Raw genomic sequence first — 22,341 nt, 5'->3', positions numbered from 1 at the left:
AAACTAATGAATAATAAGTTGTCACAGAGTCTGAAAGGCAAAGTTCAGTCAGATTTCCAACTGTTTCTTGTTCATTTTGTGCTAAACAAGGTGAGGAAAGCCAGTGCTGGATAGGTGAACATTTTCCATGTTTGGATCCAGGACAAGTGTTGAAGACTTCCAACTGTTACATGGTCAATCACAGGTCTCTCGGCTACCACACCAACTTGCCAACACCCGCCTCAAAATACCACCATCTGCAGTACCACTATGAAATTTCACACATCAGACATTGGTGCGGCAACTTTGCGTGAAATTCCCAGCTCATTGTGAATTAGCACTTCGCTTGCGAACAGTCCTGTTCTGCAGGTTAATGCCTTAATAAAATTAAGAATATCTGAATTTATAAGGACACTTAGGGCCAACTTTGAACTTGAATGCCTGAGAGGGAAGCATTTTAACTCATTGGGTAGAATTTTGTTTCTCTCAGTCATTTGAAAGTCTTTGAGACTCCCCTTCAGAAAAGAGAAGGGAAGCAAAGTTATTGAATATCGGTAAGGTAGAGGTAGGTAGATTCTTGATTAATGAGGGATTAAAATGTCATCAGGGATTAATGGGAATGTGGAGTTGAGGCCACAATCTGATCAGCTGTAATCTTATTAAATGATGTGACAAACCCAAGAGGCTATAGCCTACTCCTGCTCCTAATTTATCTGTTCATATGTTGTCAGTTTACCTCAATGGTTCTAACTGATCTTATGCTCTTCTCAGGGATAGCAGTGGATAAGAATGGACTGATGTATTTCGTCGATGCAACCATGATTAGGAAAGTTGACCAAAATGGAATTATTTCCACGTTGCTTGGTTCCAATGACTTAACAGCAATTCGTCCTCTGAGCTGTGATTCTAGCATGGATGTAAGCCAGGTAAAATCTTATAGAAAAGGCAATATCTGTCTTCCATAGGATTTATTAAATTAATCTGACAAATCTTAATTTAATACTTTAGTTAGGTAGAGTATCGCCTGGCTGAAAAAAAATTTGAACATCTTATAATTCTTTGGATGTATCTTATTTTATAATTGGCAGTCAGGGTGATCACTGACTGAGCTCATACAACTTATCTGACATTATAGGCAATTATCTCTGACTGTACTTAAAATTAAAGTTCTAATATTTTCAGCAAAACGTTTACAAAACAGCAACTGAAGTTGTCAATATCTATAGAGCATTACTGTACATACAAAATACGGAGTTTAGAAACAGATATTTTTGTTGGGTTCAGTTCGAAAGGGAATAAGCAATATATGTTTTATCAGACCACACAGTATAATGGGATTTTAATAGTAAAATCATGGGAAATTAGTTATGGAATTTTGATGAGGCAGAATTTGATTTCCACTATGAAAGAATTCTTAAGGGCTCTGTACTAACTCAAAAAGCTTGATCAGAACCTCTGAATATGAGGAAAAATCACAAAAAAAGGCATGCATAGAGCAGAATATTGTAAATGATGGAAATCCAAAACAAAAGAGAATGCTGTAGAAACTCAGCAGCTCTGGCACTATCTGAAGGGAGGGAAACACAGTTAACATTTAAAGCTTGTGTGTGCCTCTTCTTATTGCGTAAGGGGAGACTTGGATGTTATGAAAGAACATTTAATATACTGCAGTTTCTATCACAACAAGAGAGTCACTAAAAGTCAGGCATTATGTCATGAAAAGATTCAGTTTCAGACAAGAGTGTGACATTTATCGAGAACATTAAAGATGACAATTCAATTTTCAGTCCAGGTGACCTCCATTTAAATCAAAATACCTTCCTACTAACAAATATCTACCTAACTACAGTATGCATTGAGAAAAATCAAAATTACCTTAAAAGCCATGTAAGCCATATAATGCCTTTTCATAAAAAATTCATTTCTGTGTTTAAACTGCTGGATTCCATGCTGTAAATTCCCATTTTCCTCTACTTAGGTACGATTAGAATGGCCAACGGATCTTGCCATCAATCCAATGGATAATTCTCTTTATGTCCTGGAGAATAATGTCATTCTGCGGATAACTGAGAACCACCAGGTCAGCATAATTGCTGGCCGACCCATGCATTGTCAAGTCCCTGGCATTGATTACTCACTCAGCAAGCTGGCCATACACTCTGCACTGGAGTCTGCCAGTGCCATTGCTGTCTCCCATACAGGCATACTTTACATTGCAGAAACCGATGAGAAGAAGATAAACCGTGTAAGGCAGGTGACAACCAATGGGGAAATCTCCCTGCTGGCAGGGATGGCATCAGACTGCGACTGTAAGAATGATGTTAACTGTGACTGCTTCTCAGGGGATGATGGTTATGCCACAGATGCCAAGCTGAATTCTCCGTCTTCACTTGCAGTATCACCAGACGGGACCATTTTCATTGCTGACCTGGGGAACATTCGCATCAGGGCAGTTAATCAAAACAAGCCCCAAATGAACTCAATGAGCTTATATGAAGTTGCTTCAGCAGCTGAGCAGGAGTTATATGTTTTCAATTCAAATGGGTTACACCAGTATACAATGAGCTTGGTCACCGGTGACTACATATACAATTTCTCCTACAGCCCAGACAATGACATTATGGAAGTGACTGACAACAATGGAAACACTTTAAGGATCCGAAGGGATAGCAATGGAATGCCACGGCATCTGGTGTCAGACAGCCAGGCATCTTCCCTGACCATTGATGCTAATGGAAAACTAAAGACAGTATTAATAAAGAACCAGGAGCTAGTTGTGCTGACGTACAATGGGAATAGCGGCCTCCTTGCAACTAAAACTGATGACATTGGTTGGACAACCTTTTTTGAGTAAGAATTGTTTACTTATTGATTACATGTTCTTACTGATGTGTGATGACTTTAGATCATGATTGGTACTTGAGAATATTACAGTTAGGATTCCATCCTATCTCAAGGTATATCTACTGAAAGTGCTAAGAGAAACGGAATCTGTACCATTTTCCTTAGCATGAGAAAGCAGCAGAAATTCTAGGTCACATTTCTCCTATTTTGTAACCTCATCAATGTTAATTAATGTAATGATTAGTATGCAAATGAATGCAGGTAGACAAATTCGGGTGACATCTAAGTGATGTCGGTAAAACTAAATTAATGAGTATTACAGTAAATCTACAACATCTGGTGATTAATTGAAGTGACCTAATATTTGATCACTTGAATTTTGAATGAAAGGTGATGTTAGTGCCATGTGTTTAAATGACATTTATGTTTGAAAGTCCAGCATAAACTTTTACTCCCAAAATGGTTTAAAGCGTAACATTTATATTTGAAAACACTTTCTCTGGTTGTTGTGTATAATGGCTTCAAAATCAGTTTGTGAAGACACTCAGTTATTCATTTCCAGCAACTTCGTGAACTCTCAAAAAGTATGCACTAAAGAATCCAAGATCTAAATTTTACTGCGTTGCAGATAATAGATATGTAATTCAATGTTTTGACAATAACTGTGTTTTAAAATCAATCTCAATTTTTGCTAATTGGCTGAATGGATGAAGGTCAGCAAAGAAGGTCAACAGCTACTTACTTGCAAGGAAATCTTCGCCGGATGTGTTGTAATGCAGATGGCAGTGAATGTTTCAGCAATTAACTCTCTCAAAAGCATGGCGATATAAGAACTATTGCATCACAAAACCAATATAACATTAGGTTATATATGGCCTGACAATTCCAATATGACGTCTGTCAATACAATAATGCCCATGGCACCTCTTTACTTAACATCAACGAAAGTAGACAAAACATAATAATGTAAAAAAAATACATATTATAAATGGACATTTTAAAAGTAACTTTGCATAACTTAATTATTCCATCCATTATTTATTGTAAAGTTTAAAATCAAATGTTTTACTTTCGCAGTACCTTAACCGTAAATATTCACTTCTTTGTATACCCTAAATTGTAAGTCTTTCTGGTTCCCTACATAACTCACTCTCACACATCTAATTCTCTTTGAAACTTATTGATGAGTTCAATATGCATGATATAGGTTGATCTAACATCATTTATTTGCACTTAGTTATGACAGTGTAGGAAGACTGACCAATTTGACACGTCCCACTGGTGTAGTGACAAGTTTGCATCGGGAAATGGAGAAGTCAATCAATATTGACATTGAAACTTCTAACCGAGAAGATGATGTTACTGTCACCACTAACCTTTCTTCAGTAGATGCATCTTATACCCTAGTTCAAGGTAAAAATTTAGCATATTTAAAATGTGACATGCAGTAGCAAGGTACTATTCTTGGTAAAAAGAAATGCATAATTGTGGCTACAGTGATTATTTATAGATATGTAAATGACTAAAATTTGCACCATAGGTTAACATGACTATCAAAAAAGCAACTAACAATAGGTTTTATTTTTAGGGGGATATAATTGAAAATAAAGAAGTTACTTTAAACTTGTACTTATCTTTGGTTAGACTACAGTGTACAGTTCTAGTGGCAATGTTATAGAAAGGATATAGGCGCTGTAAAGGATGGAGAGAAGATTTCCCAAGACAATACCAGAAATGTGTGTGTATAAATATTAAAAAAATGATAAACAGCCTATATCTCTTCTCTCTCTAACAAAGGCAGAGGGTGACCGAAAACAATCATTAAAATTATGAAAAGGTTGAGTTAGTGTTAATACAGAGAATGCTCCCTCTGTGGGAAGGAGTGTAACGTAAGATAGTTGCAAAGAAATCCAAGAGGGAATTCAAAAGAAACTTCTTTACCCAGCAGTGGTGAGAATGTGGAATATGGTACCACAGGGGATGGTTGAAACAAATAATATGCACATATTTAAAGGAAAACTAGACATGCATCTGAGAGAGAAGGAATAGAGGGTTAATGTGATACATTTAGATGAGGGAAAAATGAGGAAAGTCAAGTGAAACATTAATACAGAATGGTTGGGCTGAGTGGTCTGCTTCTGTGCAATATATTTAATGTAATCTGTCATCTGTTGTGATATTGGTCAGGATTTTGTGAAATCTCTTTTTCCGTAGCAGTCATTGTAGAGGTTTGCATTATACGTCAGTTTGATTTAAAGAGGAAGATTATTGTAGCAACTCTACTAGCACAAATATCTTTTGTTGTTAGTTCAAGATATTCCAGTTGATTTTAAATTGAAAGACTGGAAGAATAAAGAATGCTTGATTCAGTGACAATATTTTACTTGCACTTGTGCATGGTGTAAATATGATTTGATCATTCTTATTGAGCTACAATTTTATTATTTAGGGGGATATTTTATATATATTATTTTATAAAAAGTTTATACAATTGGACAATCTTGAATCCATTCTTGTTGGCAATTAAAATCTTACACTGTCTCCCAACCAACTCAAGGCTGCAAAATGTTATGAACTGAACATTAACTGAACCTTATGTAGTAAGATTCATTTTATATTGATGCAGTGCGTTTTTGTATTTGAAACTGGGGAAAGAAATTGAAGGATCATTGCCAGGATAAAAAAATTGAGTCACTTGTAAGTTATCTTAACATAGGACATAAATTATACTCAAAGGCTAACAGGGAAAGGAACACTAGCATTGAAAGTCTGCCTGCATAATTTACTTGACTCATAGGCTTCAGATTGTGTGGTCGATGTCACTTGATTTGTTTAGGAAATCACCAGTGCTACTGTGTGTTTCCTCTAACAAGTTGTTTTCAAAATGTAAACTTTTTAAAGTGAATAGCTTCCTTACTCTTGCTGCAATTCTTCCCCCAGATCAAGTGAGAAACAGTTATCAGCTTTGCAACAATGGCACACTTCGAGTAATGTATGCAAATGGAATGGGTGTCAGCTTTTACAGTGAACCTCATATCCTTGCTGGGACTATAAGTCCAACAGTTGGACGTCGCAATATCACTCTACCGGTGGAAAATTGGTTGAACTCCATTGAATGGCGTCTCAGGAAGGAGCAGACCAAGGGAAAAGTGATCATGTTTGGAAGGAAACTTAGGGTAATTCATTATAAACATGTTTATTAGAAATTGTAGGGATCAAAACCTTTTCAGGGTGCAGATTCAGTGTTTCTATTTTGAATGACATCTGAAATATTTGTGCCTTCTGAGCACTGATTGATTGCAGCGTGCCTACAAAGGAGTACAAGCAAGTTTCAGACCACAGTTGACCATGATTTTCCCTGATACGCCAGCATTTTATTACATGGTAGGCGCACATTGTTACAGCAGGTGGCACCGCTCTGCATTTACTATCAGTTGACCCAGTTCCTGAGATAATATATATCTGAAGTTATTTTCAGCATGATCTAACAGAGCCCACAGAAACGGTTAGTGGCACAGATGACACGATTCCAGTCACACAATGCTAGTGCTTCATTCCCCTGGCAGGCCACCTTCTCTCATGCATATGAGCATGTTTTGCCATAATTGAGAAGAAATATTCACTCTATTAGGTAGTCGGTAGTAGAAATATTCACCATAAAAAGCAAAGATAGAAACTCACAATGACATCAAAAGCTGGTGTAGCAACATTGTTGGAACTAATTTCAGCTTCATCTCCGGTTGCAATCATGTGGGTAGTCACAGAGAGACACTGAGTACAATTGAAGAGATATAACCTACTTGGCACCTCTATAATCATCAGCTCAGATGATTCTCAATGGAAAGCCGTTGGTATCCTGAAAGGGAGCTTGGGGCCAGACAACAAATTAATTAACAGCAACTAACACAAAAACTCATTTAAACTCAAATGCTGGCAGCAAGTAAATTTAAAACAGTAACATGCCCATCCATGGACAGTCGTTAGCATTTCTTGCAAGGTGTTTAAAGATTCTCCCATCTGAACAGGTCACCAAATCTCCCTGCTTCTCTACATGCACTGGAAACTTGGCATCCAGCATAACACTGAAACTAATGTAGAGCAGTATCCTTCCCTGTTTCCAATTGAATATAGTAATGACTACCTCCCTGTTTACAATGGAAATTTAGGTGCCTCACCTCCGATCTGACCAAAAATTGGATGAGGATCAAAAAATTATGGAACTGATTTTCCACAGCATTTACAACACATGCACAGGCTTATCAGCTCAACAGATCCATGCCGATTTGTTCAATTCAACTTCAAATGCCATTGATTATATGAATGCTCGACACTAAAATGAGGCCCATGGATTTTAAGATGGTATTTTCCTTAAACAGTGGTGCTAAATAAGTACTAACAAATGATCAGCCTATTTTCCACCCAACACAAATATTAATGCATCTCACATGCCCCTATGATCAGCAGTGCAAAACAACTCATATGAAGCAACTTATCTTTGACTATATACAGGGAATGATTCTGTAATTTGGCCACTGGTAGATACAAAGGATGATGAGATATGGACTCATTCTTTCATTCTTCCCTTGTGAGGAATCTCAGGTGCAAACCCATTAAATAAACAGTATACAGTGACTTCCATGAAAACAGTTCCTTTTTAAACAGAAAGCAAAATTGCAAAAACTTCACAATTACTTATCAAGATTCTTCATGTCATCTATCTCTCCCATTATACTTTATATTTCCATGATTTATACTTGCGGAAAATAATTGTCTTCGAGAGGCAAAGTGCATGCAATTCTTTTCTTTCAAAAACTGTAAATCACATAAGGTGTCATTTCTTTAAAATTTCCTTTGAACAAACTTTGGAGAGTATTTGATAATTAAACTGTTAATTGTAGTGTTCATGCTCATTAGCAAAGGCTGAATGCATCGCAATTTTTTTGAACTCCTGCCAGATTGCAATCACTTAAATCATATTGATGATAATGTCATTTGAAAGCTTTCTCCTTTATTGGCAAAGGCACAAAATTCAATCATCTACGCCAGGCATAAGACATTATAATTAAAATGAAATAAATTGCCCCAGTAATCCCACATGTGGTCTGTTTTAAGTAAGGAGAGACACATTTATGATTGTGGTTCTTTAATTTTATGCAGTTGCATGGACGAAACTTGCTTTCCATTGATTTTGATCGCAATTCCCGGACAGAGAAGATTTATGATGATCATCGAAAATTCACATTGAGGATTATTTATGATGCATTGGGTCGCCCCACAATCTGGCTCCCAAGCAGTGGTCTAGCTGCAGTTAATGTCTCTTATTCGTCTACTGGGAAAGTAATTGGAATTCAACGTGGTGCAATGAGCGAGAAAACTGATTACGATGAAAAAGGCAGGATCATATCCCGCATTTTCTCTGATGGAAAAGTCTGGAGCTACGCTTACCTTGATAAAGTATGTTTAGAAGCAATTAGTTCTATTATCATTAATAAGACATTAGTTCTTCCAGGTTCCCCTCATTGCCTTGCAGCTGTTTAAGTAATGTGAACAATAAGTAAGATTGTGGAGTTTGAACGTGAAAGCAAATGATAATATAATAACACATTTGATAGAAGTTAGATGAATTGCTTCTTTTTGAGATGCAGCACAGAGTCCATGCACCATTTTTTGTCCTATGTTGAAAGATGGGCCTAGCTACCTATTCTACCTGTGAACAGTAACAAGTTTGCTCGAGGTTGTAATGAAAACTAGCTACACGGGTGAAAAGTATCTGAAAAATACCTTCATTGTCATGCACTCGACGAAATTGTGAAAGTCATGTAATGTTACTGTTCTGTTAGTACTTGTAATGGATCCATCGAGTATGGAATGTACTGTGAGAATATTCAATATACATGGTCAGCATTACACCAAACAATGTGAATAATTTTCAAGTTCACTGGCTAGTTGGTAGCCAGAAGAATGGACTGTACACCTGTCAATGGCCTCCTCTTTCATCCCATAATCTACAGCTTTCATACTGAGCTCCAAGAGCATTTAACTATGTAAGTTTTGAATTTGTAAGTTAAAATTAGCATTATTACCCTCAGTGCTAAAATTCTTAAGCATTTTTCTGCTTTTTGCCTAATGTTTGGCTTGCTTGAGTGATTGGACAATTTTAGTTTGACGAATTCCTGTTTTCCAATATGAACTTTGTTTCTTGACTTACAAACAGTGAGAAACAGCAAACGATGGTTTTATACCTCAAATTTTAGTGAGACAAGATGTTCCCAGGCTCCATCTTCAATGTTCATTGCATTGAGTGAATCCCTCTCTATTTATTAATGAATTTGGAAAGGAAACTTCGAAAAATTCTGGTGAAAATATTTTGTACACTAAGCATATCTCATATTTTCCATCAATTCATCATTTACGTAAGAACACAAGACTTAGGAGCAGGAGTAGGCCATCTGGCCCTTTTGACCCCACTCCACCAATCAATAAAATCATAGCTGATCTTTTCGTGGACTCAGCTCCACTTACCTGCCCTCTCACCACAACCTTTCTATCTTAGCTTTAAAAACGTTTACTGAAGTAGCATCAACTACTTCACTGGGCAGGGAATTCCATAGATTTACAATCCTCTTGGTGAAGAAGTTCATCCTCAATTCAGTCCTAAAACTGCTTCCCCCTAATTTTGAGGCTATGCCCTCTTGTTGTAGTTTCACCCGCCAGTGAAAACATCCTCTCTAAGTCTATCTTCTCTATTCCTTTCATAATTTTACATGTTTCTATAAGATCCCCTTCGTTCTTCTAAATTCCAATGAACATAATCACAGTCTCTTCAGTCTCCCCTCATTAGCCAAACACCTCAACTCGAGAAGCAATTTAGTGAACCTCCTCTGCAGCTCCTCTAGTGCCAGTACATCCTTTCTCAAGTAAGGAGACTAAAACTGCATGCAGTACTCTAGGTGTGGCCTCACCAGCATCCTGTACAGCTGTAACATTACCTCTCTGCTTTTAAACTCAACCCCCTTTAGCAATGAAGGACAAAATTCCATTTGCCTTCCTAATTATCTGTTGTACCTGCAGACCAACCTTCTGTGATTCATGCACGCAGGTCCCTTTGCACAGCAACATGCTGCAACATTTTACCATTAAAGTAATAATCCTTTTTACCGCTACTCCTACCAAAATGGATGAGTTCGCATTTATTAACATTGATTTCCATCTGCCAGACCTTTGCCCACTCACTTAAAGTACCTATGTTCATCTGCAAAGTTTCAAAGGCCTCTTCACACAATGGTCTGCCACTCATCTTAGTGTCATCTGTAAACTTTAACACACTACACATGGTCTCCAACTCCAAATCATATATAAATTGTGAATAATTGCAGTCCCAACATTGATCCCTGAGCCACAACACTAGTTACTGATTGCCAACCAGAATAGCACTCATTTATTCACACTCATTACTTCCTGTTAGTCAACCAATCCTCTATCTATGCTAACACCATACTATGCAGCAGCCGCTTGTGCAGCACCTTGTTGATGGCCTGTTGGAAATCTAGGTACACCAAATCTACTGGGTCCCCATAGTCCACCATGCTCATAATGTCTTCATAGAATTCCAAAAGATGAACTAAGCATGACCTGCCCTTCATGAACCCAGGCTGTGTCTGCCCAATGGGGCAATTTCTCTCCAGATGCCTTGCTATTCCTGCCTTGATAATAGTGTCAAGCATCTTCCCCACTACAGAAGTTAATCTATAATTCCCCATCTTTTGTCTACTTCCCTTTTTAAACAGTGGTATCACATTTGCTATTTTTCAATCTGCTGGAACTGCCCCAGAGTCCAGCGAATTTTGAAAAGTTACATAGGTGCACTTGCTATTTCTTCAACCATCTCTTTTAGTAGTCCTGGGATGCATTCCATCGGGACAAGGAGACTTGTCTATCCTTAGCTCCATTAAATTGCCCAACACTAGCTCTTCCACAACAATGATTATTTCCAAGTCCTCACCTACGTTTGACTCTTTGCCTATTATAGGCATGTTATTCATGTCCTCCGCTGTGAAGGCCGACAGAAAATACCTATTCAATGTCTTGACCATTTCATTATATCCCATGATCAATGCCCTTTCTCACACTCTAAAGAACAAAAATTTACTTTAGCTACTCCTTTTTGTTTTATATATTTATAGAAATTTTTGCTGTTTGTCTTTACATTCCATGCTAGTTTTTTTTCTCTCATGGTCCATCTTACTTTTCTTTACAGCCCTTTTTGTGGCTTTCTGTTGACCTTTAAAACTTTCCCAATCTTCTAGCTTACTGTTGTTCTTGGCTACTTTGTATGCCTTCTCTTTCAATTTAATAACCTCCCTTATTTCCTTAGACACCCATGGCAGATTACTCTTTTCTTACATTCCTTCATTTTTACTGGAATATACTTTTGCTAAGCACTTTGAAAAATTGCTTTGGAAGCCCTCCCCTACTCATCAACTCTCCCACCATAACGTCTTTGTTTCCAGTCTACTTTAGCCAAGTCCCCCCTTATTCTATTGTAGTCTCCCTTGTTTAAGCACAGGATCCTAGTATTGGATTTTATCTTCACACTCTCCATTTATATTCTAAATTCAGCCATACTGTGATCACTCCATTTAAGAGGATCCCCAACTGTGAGGTCTTTAATTATTCCTGTCTCATTACACAAGACCAGATCTAGGATAGCTTGCTCCCTCGTCAGTTCCATTACATCCTGTTCAAGAAAACTATCGTGGATACACTCAACGAACTCCTCCTCAAGGGTCCCCTGACCAAGCTGGTTTAACCAATTGAAATATAGATTAAATTCCCCCATGATAATTGCCACACCTTTTTTACAGGCATTAGTTATTTCCTTGTTTATTGCCCACCCTAACGTGATGCCTTTACTTGGTGACCTATACACCTATCAGTAACATTTTCTTCTTAGAATTTCTAATTTCCACCCAAATGGATTCAACCTTATTCTCCATTGAATGTAAATTGTCTCTCAGCACCAACCTGATGTCATCCTTGATTATCAGAGTTATACCACATCCCTTACCTTCCTGTCTGTCCTCCCAAATAGTCTGATACCCCTGGATATTTAACTCCCAATCATGATCATCCTGTAACCATGTCTCCATAATGGCTACTATATAATATTCATTCACAATGATTTGTGCCAGTAACTCATCGACCTTGTTACAAATGCTACAAGCATTCAGTTAAAGTTATGCTAGTTTTCATACCCACATGATTTTCAACATCTTGAACAATACCTCCTGAGTTATCTTCCTTTTTACTTCTTTCATAGTCTGCCTTGTAGTTAAACCCTCCTGCACACATGCTAACCTGCTGCTTACCTTTTTATTTACCATCATACTTCTTGTCATTTTCCCCTTCCCTTCCCCCTCCCCCTCACTAGTTTAAAGTCTTAGTGATTTCATTTTAAAAACAACTTTAATTTCTGAGCACAATATTTGATTGTGGATCACGTGGCCAGTTTTCCAAAACAAGTTAGCAAATCATCAACTTTTCAAGCTGAACACTCAGCAATGTCATTACTTTCCTGCTTTCAAGTATTTATTTATTTGGTGAAGTGTCTTGCCAGAAAGCTCTGGCTCCCCAGAATTCCAATGCTACACTATGGCTTTTTTTTTAGAATTTTAGAGTAGTGCCTCAGAAAATGAGGCACTATTGCAAGCTTCAGTTACCTTTGTTCACTCCCATCACTTGAATAGCAGAAGGTACCTCTATTCCTGCCCTAAAGGCAATCAGAATTACTTCTACGACTTGTATGCACAGTGTCAGCTGCTACTTCTCATTTCTGAAACGTGGATGTTCTCTATACCTCACCACTTATGAAATGCAACATATGAGTCTGTGTGCAATCAATAATTGTGGATTAGTTAAATATTATATATTTCTCTCATAAATAAATATTCTAATTAACAAACAGAGGCAATGCCATCATTCAGGAATTGAGTAATAGTTGGTGAAGGACAGGGCAATAGAGGGATCTGGTAACAGAATGCACGTGTGGGATTTTTTTATTCGTTCATGGAATGTTATTCATGGTCACTGGCAGGTCAAATATTTATTGCCCATCAATTGTTGCCCTGGAGAAGGTGGTGGTGAGCTGGCTTTTTAATCATCTGCAGTCTTTGGACTGTTGAGACCTACACACAGTGGTAGTAGGAAGCGAGTTCCGGGATTTTGATCCAGTGACAATGAAAGAGAATTTAGGAAGCATGATTAGTAAGTTTGCGGATGAAACAAAATTGGTGGTGTAGTGAACAGTGAAAAAGGTTTCCTCATTCCTCATTCCTGAAGAAGGGCTCATGCCCGAAACATCGACTCTCCTGCTCCTTGGATGCTGCCTAACCTGCTGCGGTTTTCCAGCAACACATTTTCAGCAGTGAAAAAGGCTACTTAAGACTACAAAGAGATATTGATCAGTTTGGCCAATAGGCCGAGAAATGACGGATGGAGTTTAAATAAATGCGAGATGTTGCATTTTGGTAAGATGAACAAGGACAGGACATATACAGTAAGTGGTAGGGCCGTGATGAATAGAGAGACCTAGGAGTTCACGTACATAGTTTTTTGAAAGTTGCATCTCAGGCAGACAGTGATAAAGAAGGCAGTTAGCATGCTTGCTTTCATTGCTCAAATCATTGAGTGTGGAAGTTGGAATGTCATGTTACAGTTGTACAAGATGTTGATGAGGCCACCTTTGAATTACTGTGTACAGTTTTGGTCGCCCTGCTATAGGAAGTTGGAAATATTGCAGAAAAAGATGAAGAATTTGAGTTATTTGCAGAAGTTGGAGCCCCACTCAGCCAAAAGTAAATCAGGATGATCGCATCACACTCTTTACTTAGAGTCACAGAGATGTACAGCACGGAATCAGACTCTTCAGTCCAACTTGTCCATGCCGACCAGATATCCTAATCTAATCTAGTCCCATTTGCCAGCACTTGGCCGAAAGCCCTCTGAACCCTTCCTATTCATATATCCATCCAGATGCTTTTAAATGTTGTAAATGTACCAGCCTCCACCACTTCCTCCAGCAGTTCATTCCATACACGTACCACCCTCTGCATGAAAAAGTTGCCCCAGGTCCCTTTTAAATTTTTCCCCTCTCACCCTAAACCTATGTCCTCTAGTTCTAGACTCCCCCACCCCAGGGAAAAGATTTTGTTTATTTATCCTATCCATGTCCTTCATGATTTTATAAACCTCTATAAGGTCACCCCTCAGCTTCCGACGCTTTGGGAAAACAGCCACAGCCTATCCAGCCTCTCCCTGTAGCTCAAATCCTCCAACCCAGGCGACATTCTTGTAAATCTTTTCTGAATCCTTTCAAGTTTCACTTGTGCCTTTAGATGGTGAACACACACTGGGAAGGTAGGAGGTAGGTTATCCACTGCTCCTGACCTGCTCTTGTAGGCAAAGTATTTATATAACTGGTCCACTTCAGTTTCAGGTCAGTGTGGTGACTCCAGGACATTAATAGTGGGGATTCAATTATGGTTGTGCACTCATTGTCAAGAAGATCTTATTAGATTCTTTCTTGTTGGAAATGCTACTGGCTAGCACTTGTGTGGCCCGAATGTTGTCCAGGTTTTGCTATATTTGGACGTGGCCTGCTTCCATATCTGAGGATTGACAAACAGTGCTAGACATTGTGCAGTCCTCAGTGAACATCCCCAGTTCTGACCATGTGATAGATGAAATATCATTTATTGAAGCAGTTAAAGATGGTTGTGCTAAAGAAAATAACCCTGAGAAAACCTTGTTGAGATGCCCTGGTGCTGAAATGATTAACATCCAACAACCATAACAGTCTTCCTTTGGTCTAGATATAACTCCAACCAGCTTTTCCCTCAATTCCCATTGACTCCAGTTTTACTGAGGCTCCTTGATGCACAGATGATTCAGAAAATGATCCAGTTATGGCTACTCTATTTCCTGTTTGCTAATCGTCCCCCTATCCAGCTTGATATATTACCCACATACCATGAGCTCTTATTTTGTGTAGCAGCCTTTGATGTGACACCTTGTCAGACACCTTCTGGATATCAAAGTAAAATGCTTCCATGGATTTCCCTTTATTCTGTGTCCTTTTTACTTTCTCAAAGAACTCCAATAACATCATCAAAAATAAGGTCTCTTTCATAGCACAATGTTGACTCTGCCTGATTGCCTTGAGAATTTTAAAATACTCCACCATATCCTTCTTAATGTTAGGTTTCAGCATTTCTGCTAGGACAACATTCGCTGAGTTTTTTCAAACATCTAATCAATTGAACAGCTCAAAGCACAAAGCTTGGAGCAGTTTACAAATAGAATAACTGAGTTTATGACAACATCTTTATCAAAGAATACTACAGAACAGAAAGCGGCCAATTAATTCATCATGCCTGTGCTGGCATGATGAAAGAAGTATTCAATTACTCCCACTCCTCTTACCCCTACTGTAACCAAACAAAGACTTCCCTTTCAAGTGCTGATCAATTTCTTGTTGAAAGTTATTGCTGCATAATGTGTAATTAAAAAATCACAGATAATATCTGTACCCTATTTGTCAGTTGCACTCCATTCACAAAAAATACACTTCATATTCAAATCCAAGTTGCTAATCCGTGTACGCCATAATAATTGTAGTTTTAATCCACAGTCTGTTTAGAATTAGTTGATCTCATTGAGCCACAGTAGAGGCGCTACTTGTGACTCTCAGCTAAAGAAAGAAAACCTTTTAAAACTCGATTATCATTTATTAGTGCTCAGCAAAGACAGCTGCTGTAATTAGTTCTTTGCACCCATTGTGTGAGGGAACAGGATCACTTATGGTGTTCCTTTGTGGTTGAATTGCTGAGCACCACAAGTAATGGTTGGACATTATAAATGCACAGTAGGGCAATTAGCATCTGTAAATTTGAATCATCAGTAAAAGGTAATAGTCTCAAAGTACATGAAGGGATTGCCAGAAAATTAATTGCCAAAAGTTATTGGATTTATTCCATTTCTAAAACTTTCTCTTTTCTTTTACAGTCTATGGTGTTACTTCTCCAGAGTCAACGGCAATATATCTTTGAATTTGACCAAACAGGTCATCTCCATGCGGTCACAATGCCCAGTGTAGCCAGGCATACCATGTCAACTCATAATTCTATTGGTTACATCCGCAATATCTATCATCCCCCTGAAAGCAATGCATCGATGATATTCGATTTCACAACAGAAGGTCGAATCCTGAAATATGCGTACTTAGGCACTGGGCGCCAGGTGTTCTATAAATACGGAAAGTTGTCCAAGCTCTCTGAGGTTCTTTATGACAGCACTGCTGTCACCTTTGGTTATGATGAGTCAACAGGTGTGCTTAAAATGGTCAACTTGCAAAGTGGTGGGTTCTCCTGCACAATCCGATACAGGAAAATTGGTCCTCTGATAGACAGGCAAATCTATAGATTCTCTGAGGAAGGCATGGTAAATGCACGGTTTGATTATACCTACCACGACAACAGCTTTCGAGTTGCCAGCATGAAGCCCATTATCAGTGAAACACCACTCCCTGTTGACCTATACCGATATGATGAGATATCAGGAAAAGTTGAGCATTTTGGGAAGTTTGGAGTCATATATTATGATATAAATCAGATCATCACTACAGCTGTGATGACCTTGAGTAAGCACTTTGATACTCATGGACGCATCAAAGAAGTTCAGTACGAGATATTCAGGTCGCTCATGTACTGGATGACAGTTCAGTATGACAGCATGGGGAGAGTCATTAAGAGAGAGATTAAGCTTGGTCCTTATGCAAATACTACCAAATATACATATGACTATGATGGAGATGGGCAGTTGCAGACTGTTGCTGTGAATGACAAGACAATCTGGCGCTACAGTTATGATTTAAATGGAAACCTGCACCTGTTGACCGCTGGGAGTAGCATTCGCCTCATGCCATTACGTTATGATTTAAGAGACCGCGTTACCCGGCTTGGAGATGTCCAGTACAAGTTCGATGAGGATGGTCTTCTTTCTCAGCGAGGTTCTGATGTATTTGAATACAACTCTAAGTGTCTGCTTACTCGGGTTTACAGCAAAACGAATGGTTGGAGTGTACAGTACCGCTATGATGGTTTGGGACGTCGAGTCTCCAGCAAAACTAACTTTGGGCAGCATCTGCAGTTCTTCTATTCAGATCTTAACAACCCAACCAGGGTAACCCATGTTTATAATCATTCCAGTTCAGACATCACTTCCCTATATTATGACCTCCAGGGTCATCTCTTTGCCATGGAGATCAGTAGTGGAGAAGAATTCTATATTGCTTCAGATAACACTGGAACACCTTTGGCAGTCTTCAGCAGTAGAGGCCTAATGATCAAGCAACTTCAATATACTGCCTATGGTGAAATTTACCATGATTCTAATCCAGACTTCCAACTAATAGTGGGATTCCATGGTGGCTTGTATGACTCTCTGACAAAGTTGGTACATTTTGGCCAGAGAGATTATGATGTCTTGGCTGGACGTTGGACAGCTCCAGATTATTCCATTTGGAATGATATTGGCAAAGATCCTGCACCCTTTAACTTATACATGTTCAAAAATAACAATCCTCTCAGCAATGTGCATGATGTTGAAGATTACGTTACAGGTAAGATTGGTAAGATCAATGATACATCAAAATATAAGGACAACATGCATCACTATGTAAACTGTATTAAAAAGAATGTCAAACTTGTATCAACCTATTAGCAAAGTCTTTTAAAGATGCATTAGCATGGAAGCAATTAATTCATAAATCAACTTACACTGATTTCAGCAGAAAGGGAATGTTTGTTGGATTTGTATAATCACTCGGGATTAGCAAAAGACTCCATTCAGATGTTTCTGTTAGTTTTGTTTCTAGATAAGTGGCAAGGGAGCTTTTTATCCCCTTTTTTACCCTTGTGGGTTTTTATTTCATGCAGCATTCACTTCCTGAGACTATCAGTAAATGATCTCTCTCAGGCCTTTGCTAGCATCACATGATAAACAGAGGAAGCATGAGGATGGACACCTTGCTTTCACAACCATCATTTTAAAATCTTTGCAAACTAAAGCATGGCCACAAACCTGCTTAGTATTGAGCTTGTGCTCCAATGTATGTGTAATCTTCATGAATGTCAGCATTTGTCTGAAGAATGAAAAATATATGTGGCTGAATTTGGTTGTTTAGAATAAGGATACCTGGGAGCATGGGGAAGCGATTGTGCCAGGGATGGAGCACTTTCTGTTTGATGACCAGTAGCTTAGATTTGAGGGATTACAATTGTTGATTGTGCTGTAATAAAGTGTCTTAACTTTTGAAATGCTGTTATTCATTTGAATACAGTATTTCCCATTGAGGCAACTTTATGGCTTTTCCATTCAAACTTTTACTTCAGTTACATTAAGCAGTAAATTACAGCAACTATTTGATGTAACGCTGGCAGAGAAAGGAGCATACAAAACACTGATGTTGGAAATTATATCCTAACCAATCTTCATCCAGTTTAAATTTTGCCTTCCTGCAGATGTAAAAAGCTGGCTTGTGATGTTCGGATTTCAGTTGTACAACATTATTCCTGGATTCCCGAAACCAGCAGTTCGTTTTGCTGCACCACCTTATGAACTAGTGGAGAGTCAAGAGCGTGACAATGTACAGGTATGGAAACAAACTTAAATTAAGCGATTATTATCAGCCTGCTTATCCACATTCTCTGCCAGCACTATCTGCCAGCACTTTTATACCTCACGACTTCTATTATTCTAACTGCCTCTGCTATCAAATGTCCAGACATCTACCAATTATTTTCTCACATGCTGTAGAGATCAGTACAAAAATTAGTTAGTCAACAAATACTAAAATGCATTCATGTTTAATAAAGAACAAAATCTCTATTTTCTATTCACCTTCATCACCACCAAATTATGCCCTTATTCTCAGAAAATACTCTCCTGTCTCTCATCCCAGTCATTCACTCTGGTACTATCTAAATCATTGTTCTCTCAAGTCTAATTGGCACAGATTTCAATGTAACTGGCACGTTGACACAAAAAGATCGAGAAAGACTACATCAAGCTTTAATGGACCCCACATTCATCTGCTAAAACTCTTTCCCGAATGTAGAATCATCGTGGAAAGTGTGGAAACCATTATTCTCTTTCTCTACCTTCAGTTATATCTCCTTACATCTATTTCCCCACCTCTTCACATTGAATAACAAATGAAACAAGCCCATTCTCTTTTCCATCCTTCAATCAACTAGCTCTGCCTCTTCATCTTCTCCCTTTTCTTTGTATTCACCAAGCTGTAACTTCCCAATTCCCACAAGCCCTGAATCATTCCTCTAGTTTCACATTTTCTCATTTTGTTTTCTTGGTTTCTCAAGTCTTTTATTTTTTCTTCAAACCTGTCTCAGTTAAGTTGTTGATCTCTCCAACTTTTCTTCAGATTCCATTCTAACCAGTATTCTAAATGGTAGTATTGAACTCCATTCTCCTTCCTTTAAACACTTCTGGCATTAACCTCTCCTAATAAAATAAAATTAAATACTTAACCTTTCAGTCCTTGCATGTTGGAACCCTACCCAAGGAGGAAGAAAGGTAATAAATATCATACGGTTAAAATAAATTGTACCTGGGCTTCAGAATTGGATTGAGCTAGAGCACGGCTACAAATTTGTTGCTTGCCAAACCAGGCAATTTTCTACAGGGGGGGAGAAGAGTTATCCCATCCCCTTTCCATCAGTACTTCCTACCATTGATGGCGCTGCACTGTTAATGTTGACCAAGATGCAAATACTCTCCATATACCTTTTATGATTTGATTTTCAGTTTATTTCAGGGGTTCAACAAGCAGCAGAAAGACTCAATAATGCCTTTATGGCACTGGAAGGATGCTCACTCCCCAAATTCTCCAGGGCAGGTCACAAGGACAGGTCAGGACACTGGTTTTCAGCCACTAATTCCATCATTGGAAAGGGAATAATGTTTGCTGTCAAGGAAGGCAGAATAACAACAGGTGTAACTTCCCTTGCAAGTGAAGATAATCGGAAAATAGCATCTATTCTTAACAATGCCTACTACTTGGACAAAATGCATTACACTATTAATGGAAGAGATTCACACTATTTAGTGAAAATTGGTTCATCAGATGGAGACCTGGCAACTTTGGGCATGACAAGTGGTCGAAAAGTCCTAGAGAATGGAATTAACATCACAGTTTCGCAGCCAACAATTCTACTTAATGGAAGGACTCGAAGGTTCACAAATATTGAACTACAGTACAGTGCCCTGTTGCTAAATATTCGCTATGGAATTACACCAGACACATTGGAAGAGGAAAGAGCAAGGCTGTTGGACCAGGCCAGGCTAAGAGCTCTGGTGAATGCCTGGACTAAAGAACAGCAGAAGGCAAGGGATGGCAAGGAAGGAAACCGGCTGTGGACTGAAGGCGAGAAACAACAATTGCTGAACTCTGGAAGAGTTCAAGGATACGATGGGTACTATGTGTTGCCTGTGGAACAGTACCCAGAGCTGGCTGATAGCCCCACCAATATTCAGTTCCTGAGACAGAATGAGATGGGAAAGAGGTAACAAACCGAACTGCTGTCATCTCTGGCAAGAGCTGGAAGGGTGATCACAATCACTATCTCCTCTCCTAAGGAGATGGATACTCTAAAGGGGACTGAAAGTAAGTGACTTTGGGAACTGAAGAAAAGATTCAAATTCATATTAAATGAGTTTTCATCTTGTTCTTCAGCATGTGAGGACTCTCTGGAGTGGACTGGGACCCAAAGAGAAAACTATTTACTTGACAAGTACCCCTTTTTATAGGATAGCTCAGGTCCTCTGGGCTTATATTGAAAAAAAGACAAATCTCTCTTCTTGACTCAGTAAACTTACTGCCTCATGGGTGTCTCGGTTAAAAGACTTGAGTCCAAAATGCCCATCTTGAATGAAACAGGAACTTCATAAATTGCAACCTTTTGTAATATATGGCCTGAAGGAAAGCTTGTTTGAATATACCAGAAATGTACTGATCTGTCAAAGCCTGGGCCAGACTTCTTACACTGATGTATTGTTTTGTTTATTGCCATAGCAACTGTAGTGGACACAGTAAGCCTTGGAGGTTATAGTTACTGCATTCCTACTTGGGAGGGGGTGGGGTGGGCCATAATGTTTCTGAGGGCGTGACGTAATTAATAAACAAAATATGTTATTGTCATACACACCGTCGTACTCTTTTTAAAAGAAATTTAAATAAAACTACGTTGTGGACAGATTGACGTTTGCAGGGTGTAGTCTGCATAGTTTCTTAAAAGTAGTCGTCAGTAATGGTTTATGGTAGAGTTGTGGCCAATGTTTCACTGCTACAAATGGCACTGCTTTTCACTGACCCTGTTCACTGAGGCACGGGAGAGGGAAGGGGAAGGGAGCAGGAAGCACAATTGCTGCTAACAAAGTTAAATGATCGATGATGGTACCCTGCTTTACTTGCCTCTCAAATTACGACAATCACGCTGCAGTCACCAGAAGGCAAATTGAGAACTTTATTATTTTTTTTTGTAATACTGTATCTGGAAGAATTGTCCATGGAGGTTTTTATATTAATTTCTGATTTTGCTGCTCAGCAAATATTAGTCACAGGAAATGAAATAATTTATGTAAAAGTGTTTCAAAAATGTTTATATACTTGAAAATAAAGTCTTTAAAACTGAAAAATGTCTGATATTGTGAACCCATATTTATAGAATATTACAACCATGTCCTTGGGTATTCAAATATTTTCAAAATAAAGTTTGAGCTGTGATCAATCCTTGTCAGTAATGTTGTTTGAGCTGAGTCTTAACGGATATAAAAATCAGAGATTGTCGCAATGGTATTGTCTAAATCAAAGTGTTAACCAGGTACTTGCTCATTCACTTTCAACATGAAGAATATACTCTACTGCAGTTCAAATTTTATAATCAGCTGTTATTTTGACAAACAAGAAGGGTCTATTCCCAGTTGCTCAGTACTAGACTCCATTTTGTAGGTTATTGCCAGTTGATCATCATAAAGGTAGGACTTCAAGCAGGATTGTAAATAGGATGGGGGCTGGACAAGTAGGAGTGGAGTTTAGGATGTTGTCAGCATATGCATGCGAGCTGACTTCATGTTTACACATTATGCCTGCACATGATGAGGAGGAAAAAGCCAAGGATGAAGCCTCAGAAACATGTGCAAAGGAAGTTGCAAGGTTAAGAAAGGAAGCATTTGCTAGGCATGCCATAGATAACAATTACATAGATATTGATGGGTGAGGACTGAAATGAGGTGTATTAACACCTGAAGAAATAATCCACCATGGATGTAAATTTGCTTGCTGAGCTGGAAGGTTCATTTTCAGATGTTTCGTAACCATACCAGTTGCTATCATCATGAGCCTCCTGTGAAGCACTGGTGACATGACTTGCTTTCCTTGGGTTG

At 38.5% G+C, this 22,341-nt stretch overlaps 1 protein-coding gene across 2 annotated transcripts in view; it reads left to right on the top strand.

Moving 5' to 3' along the window:
• The window catches only part of tenm2a (teneurin transmembrane protein 2a), a 797,630-nt gene extending 776,618 nt beyond the window's left edge, over positions 1–21,012 (top strand). For both annotated transcript variants that reach the window (XM_060836884.1, XM_060836885.1), the window contains 8 exons: positions 751–905; positions 1,958–2,829; positions 4,061–4,236; positions 5,764–5,999; positions 7,981–8,277; positions 15,886–17,500; positions 18,402–18,532; positions 19,705–21,012. In XM_060836884.1, coding sequence (XP_060692867.1) covers positions 751–905; positions 1,958–2,829; positions 4,061–4,236; positions 5,764–5,999; positions 7,981–8,277; positions 15,886–17,500; positions 18,402–18,532; positions 19,705–20,466 — 4,244 coding nt within the window. In that variant the 3' untranslated portion in view covers positions 20,467–21,012. The remainder of the gene's footprint in view (positions 1–750; positions 906–1,957; positions 2,830–4,060; positions 4,237–5,763; positions 6,000–7,980; positions 8,278–15,885; positions 17,501–18,401; positions 18,533–19,704) is intronic.
• Positions 21,013–22,341: the final 1,329 nt, after the last annotated feature.

Source organism: Hemiscyllium ocellatum, chromosome 16 (genome assembly GCF_020745735.1).
Source record: "Hemiscyllium ocellatum isolate sHemOce1 chromosome 16, sHemOce1.pat.X.cur, whole genome shotgun sequence".
In the NCBI taxonomy this organism is placed as follows: domain Eukaryota; kingdom Metazoa; phylum Chordata; class Chondrichthyes; order Orectolobiformes; family Hemiscylliidae; genus Hemiscyllium; species Hemiscyllium ocellatum.
Note: the sequence above shows the minus strand (reverse complement) of the source record. Positions and strands in the feature narration are given on the sequence as shown.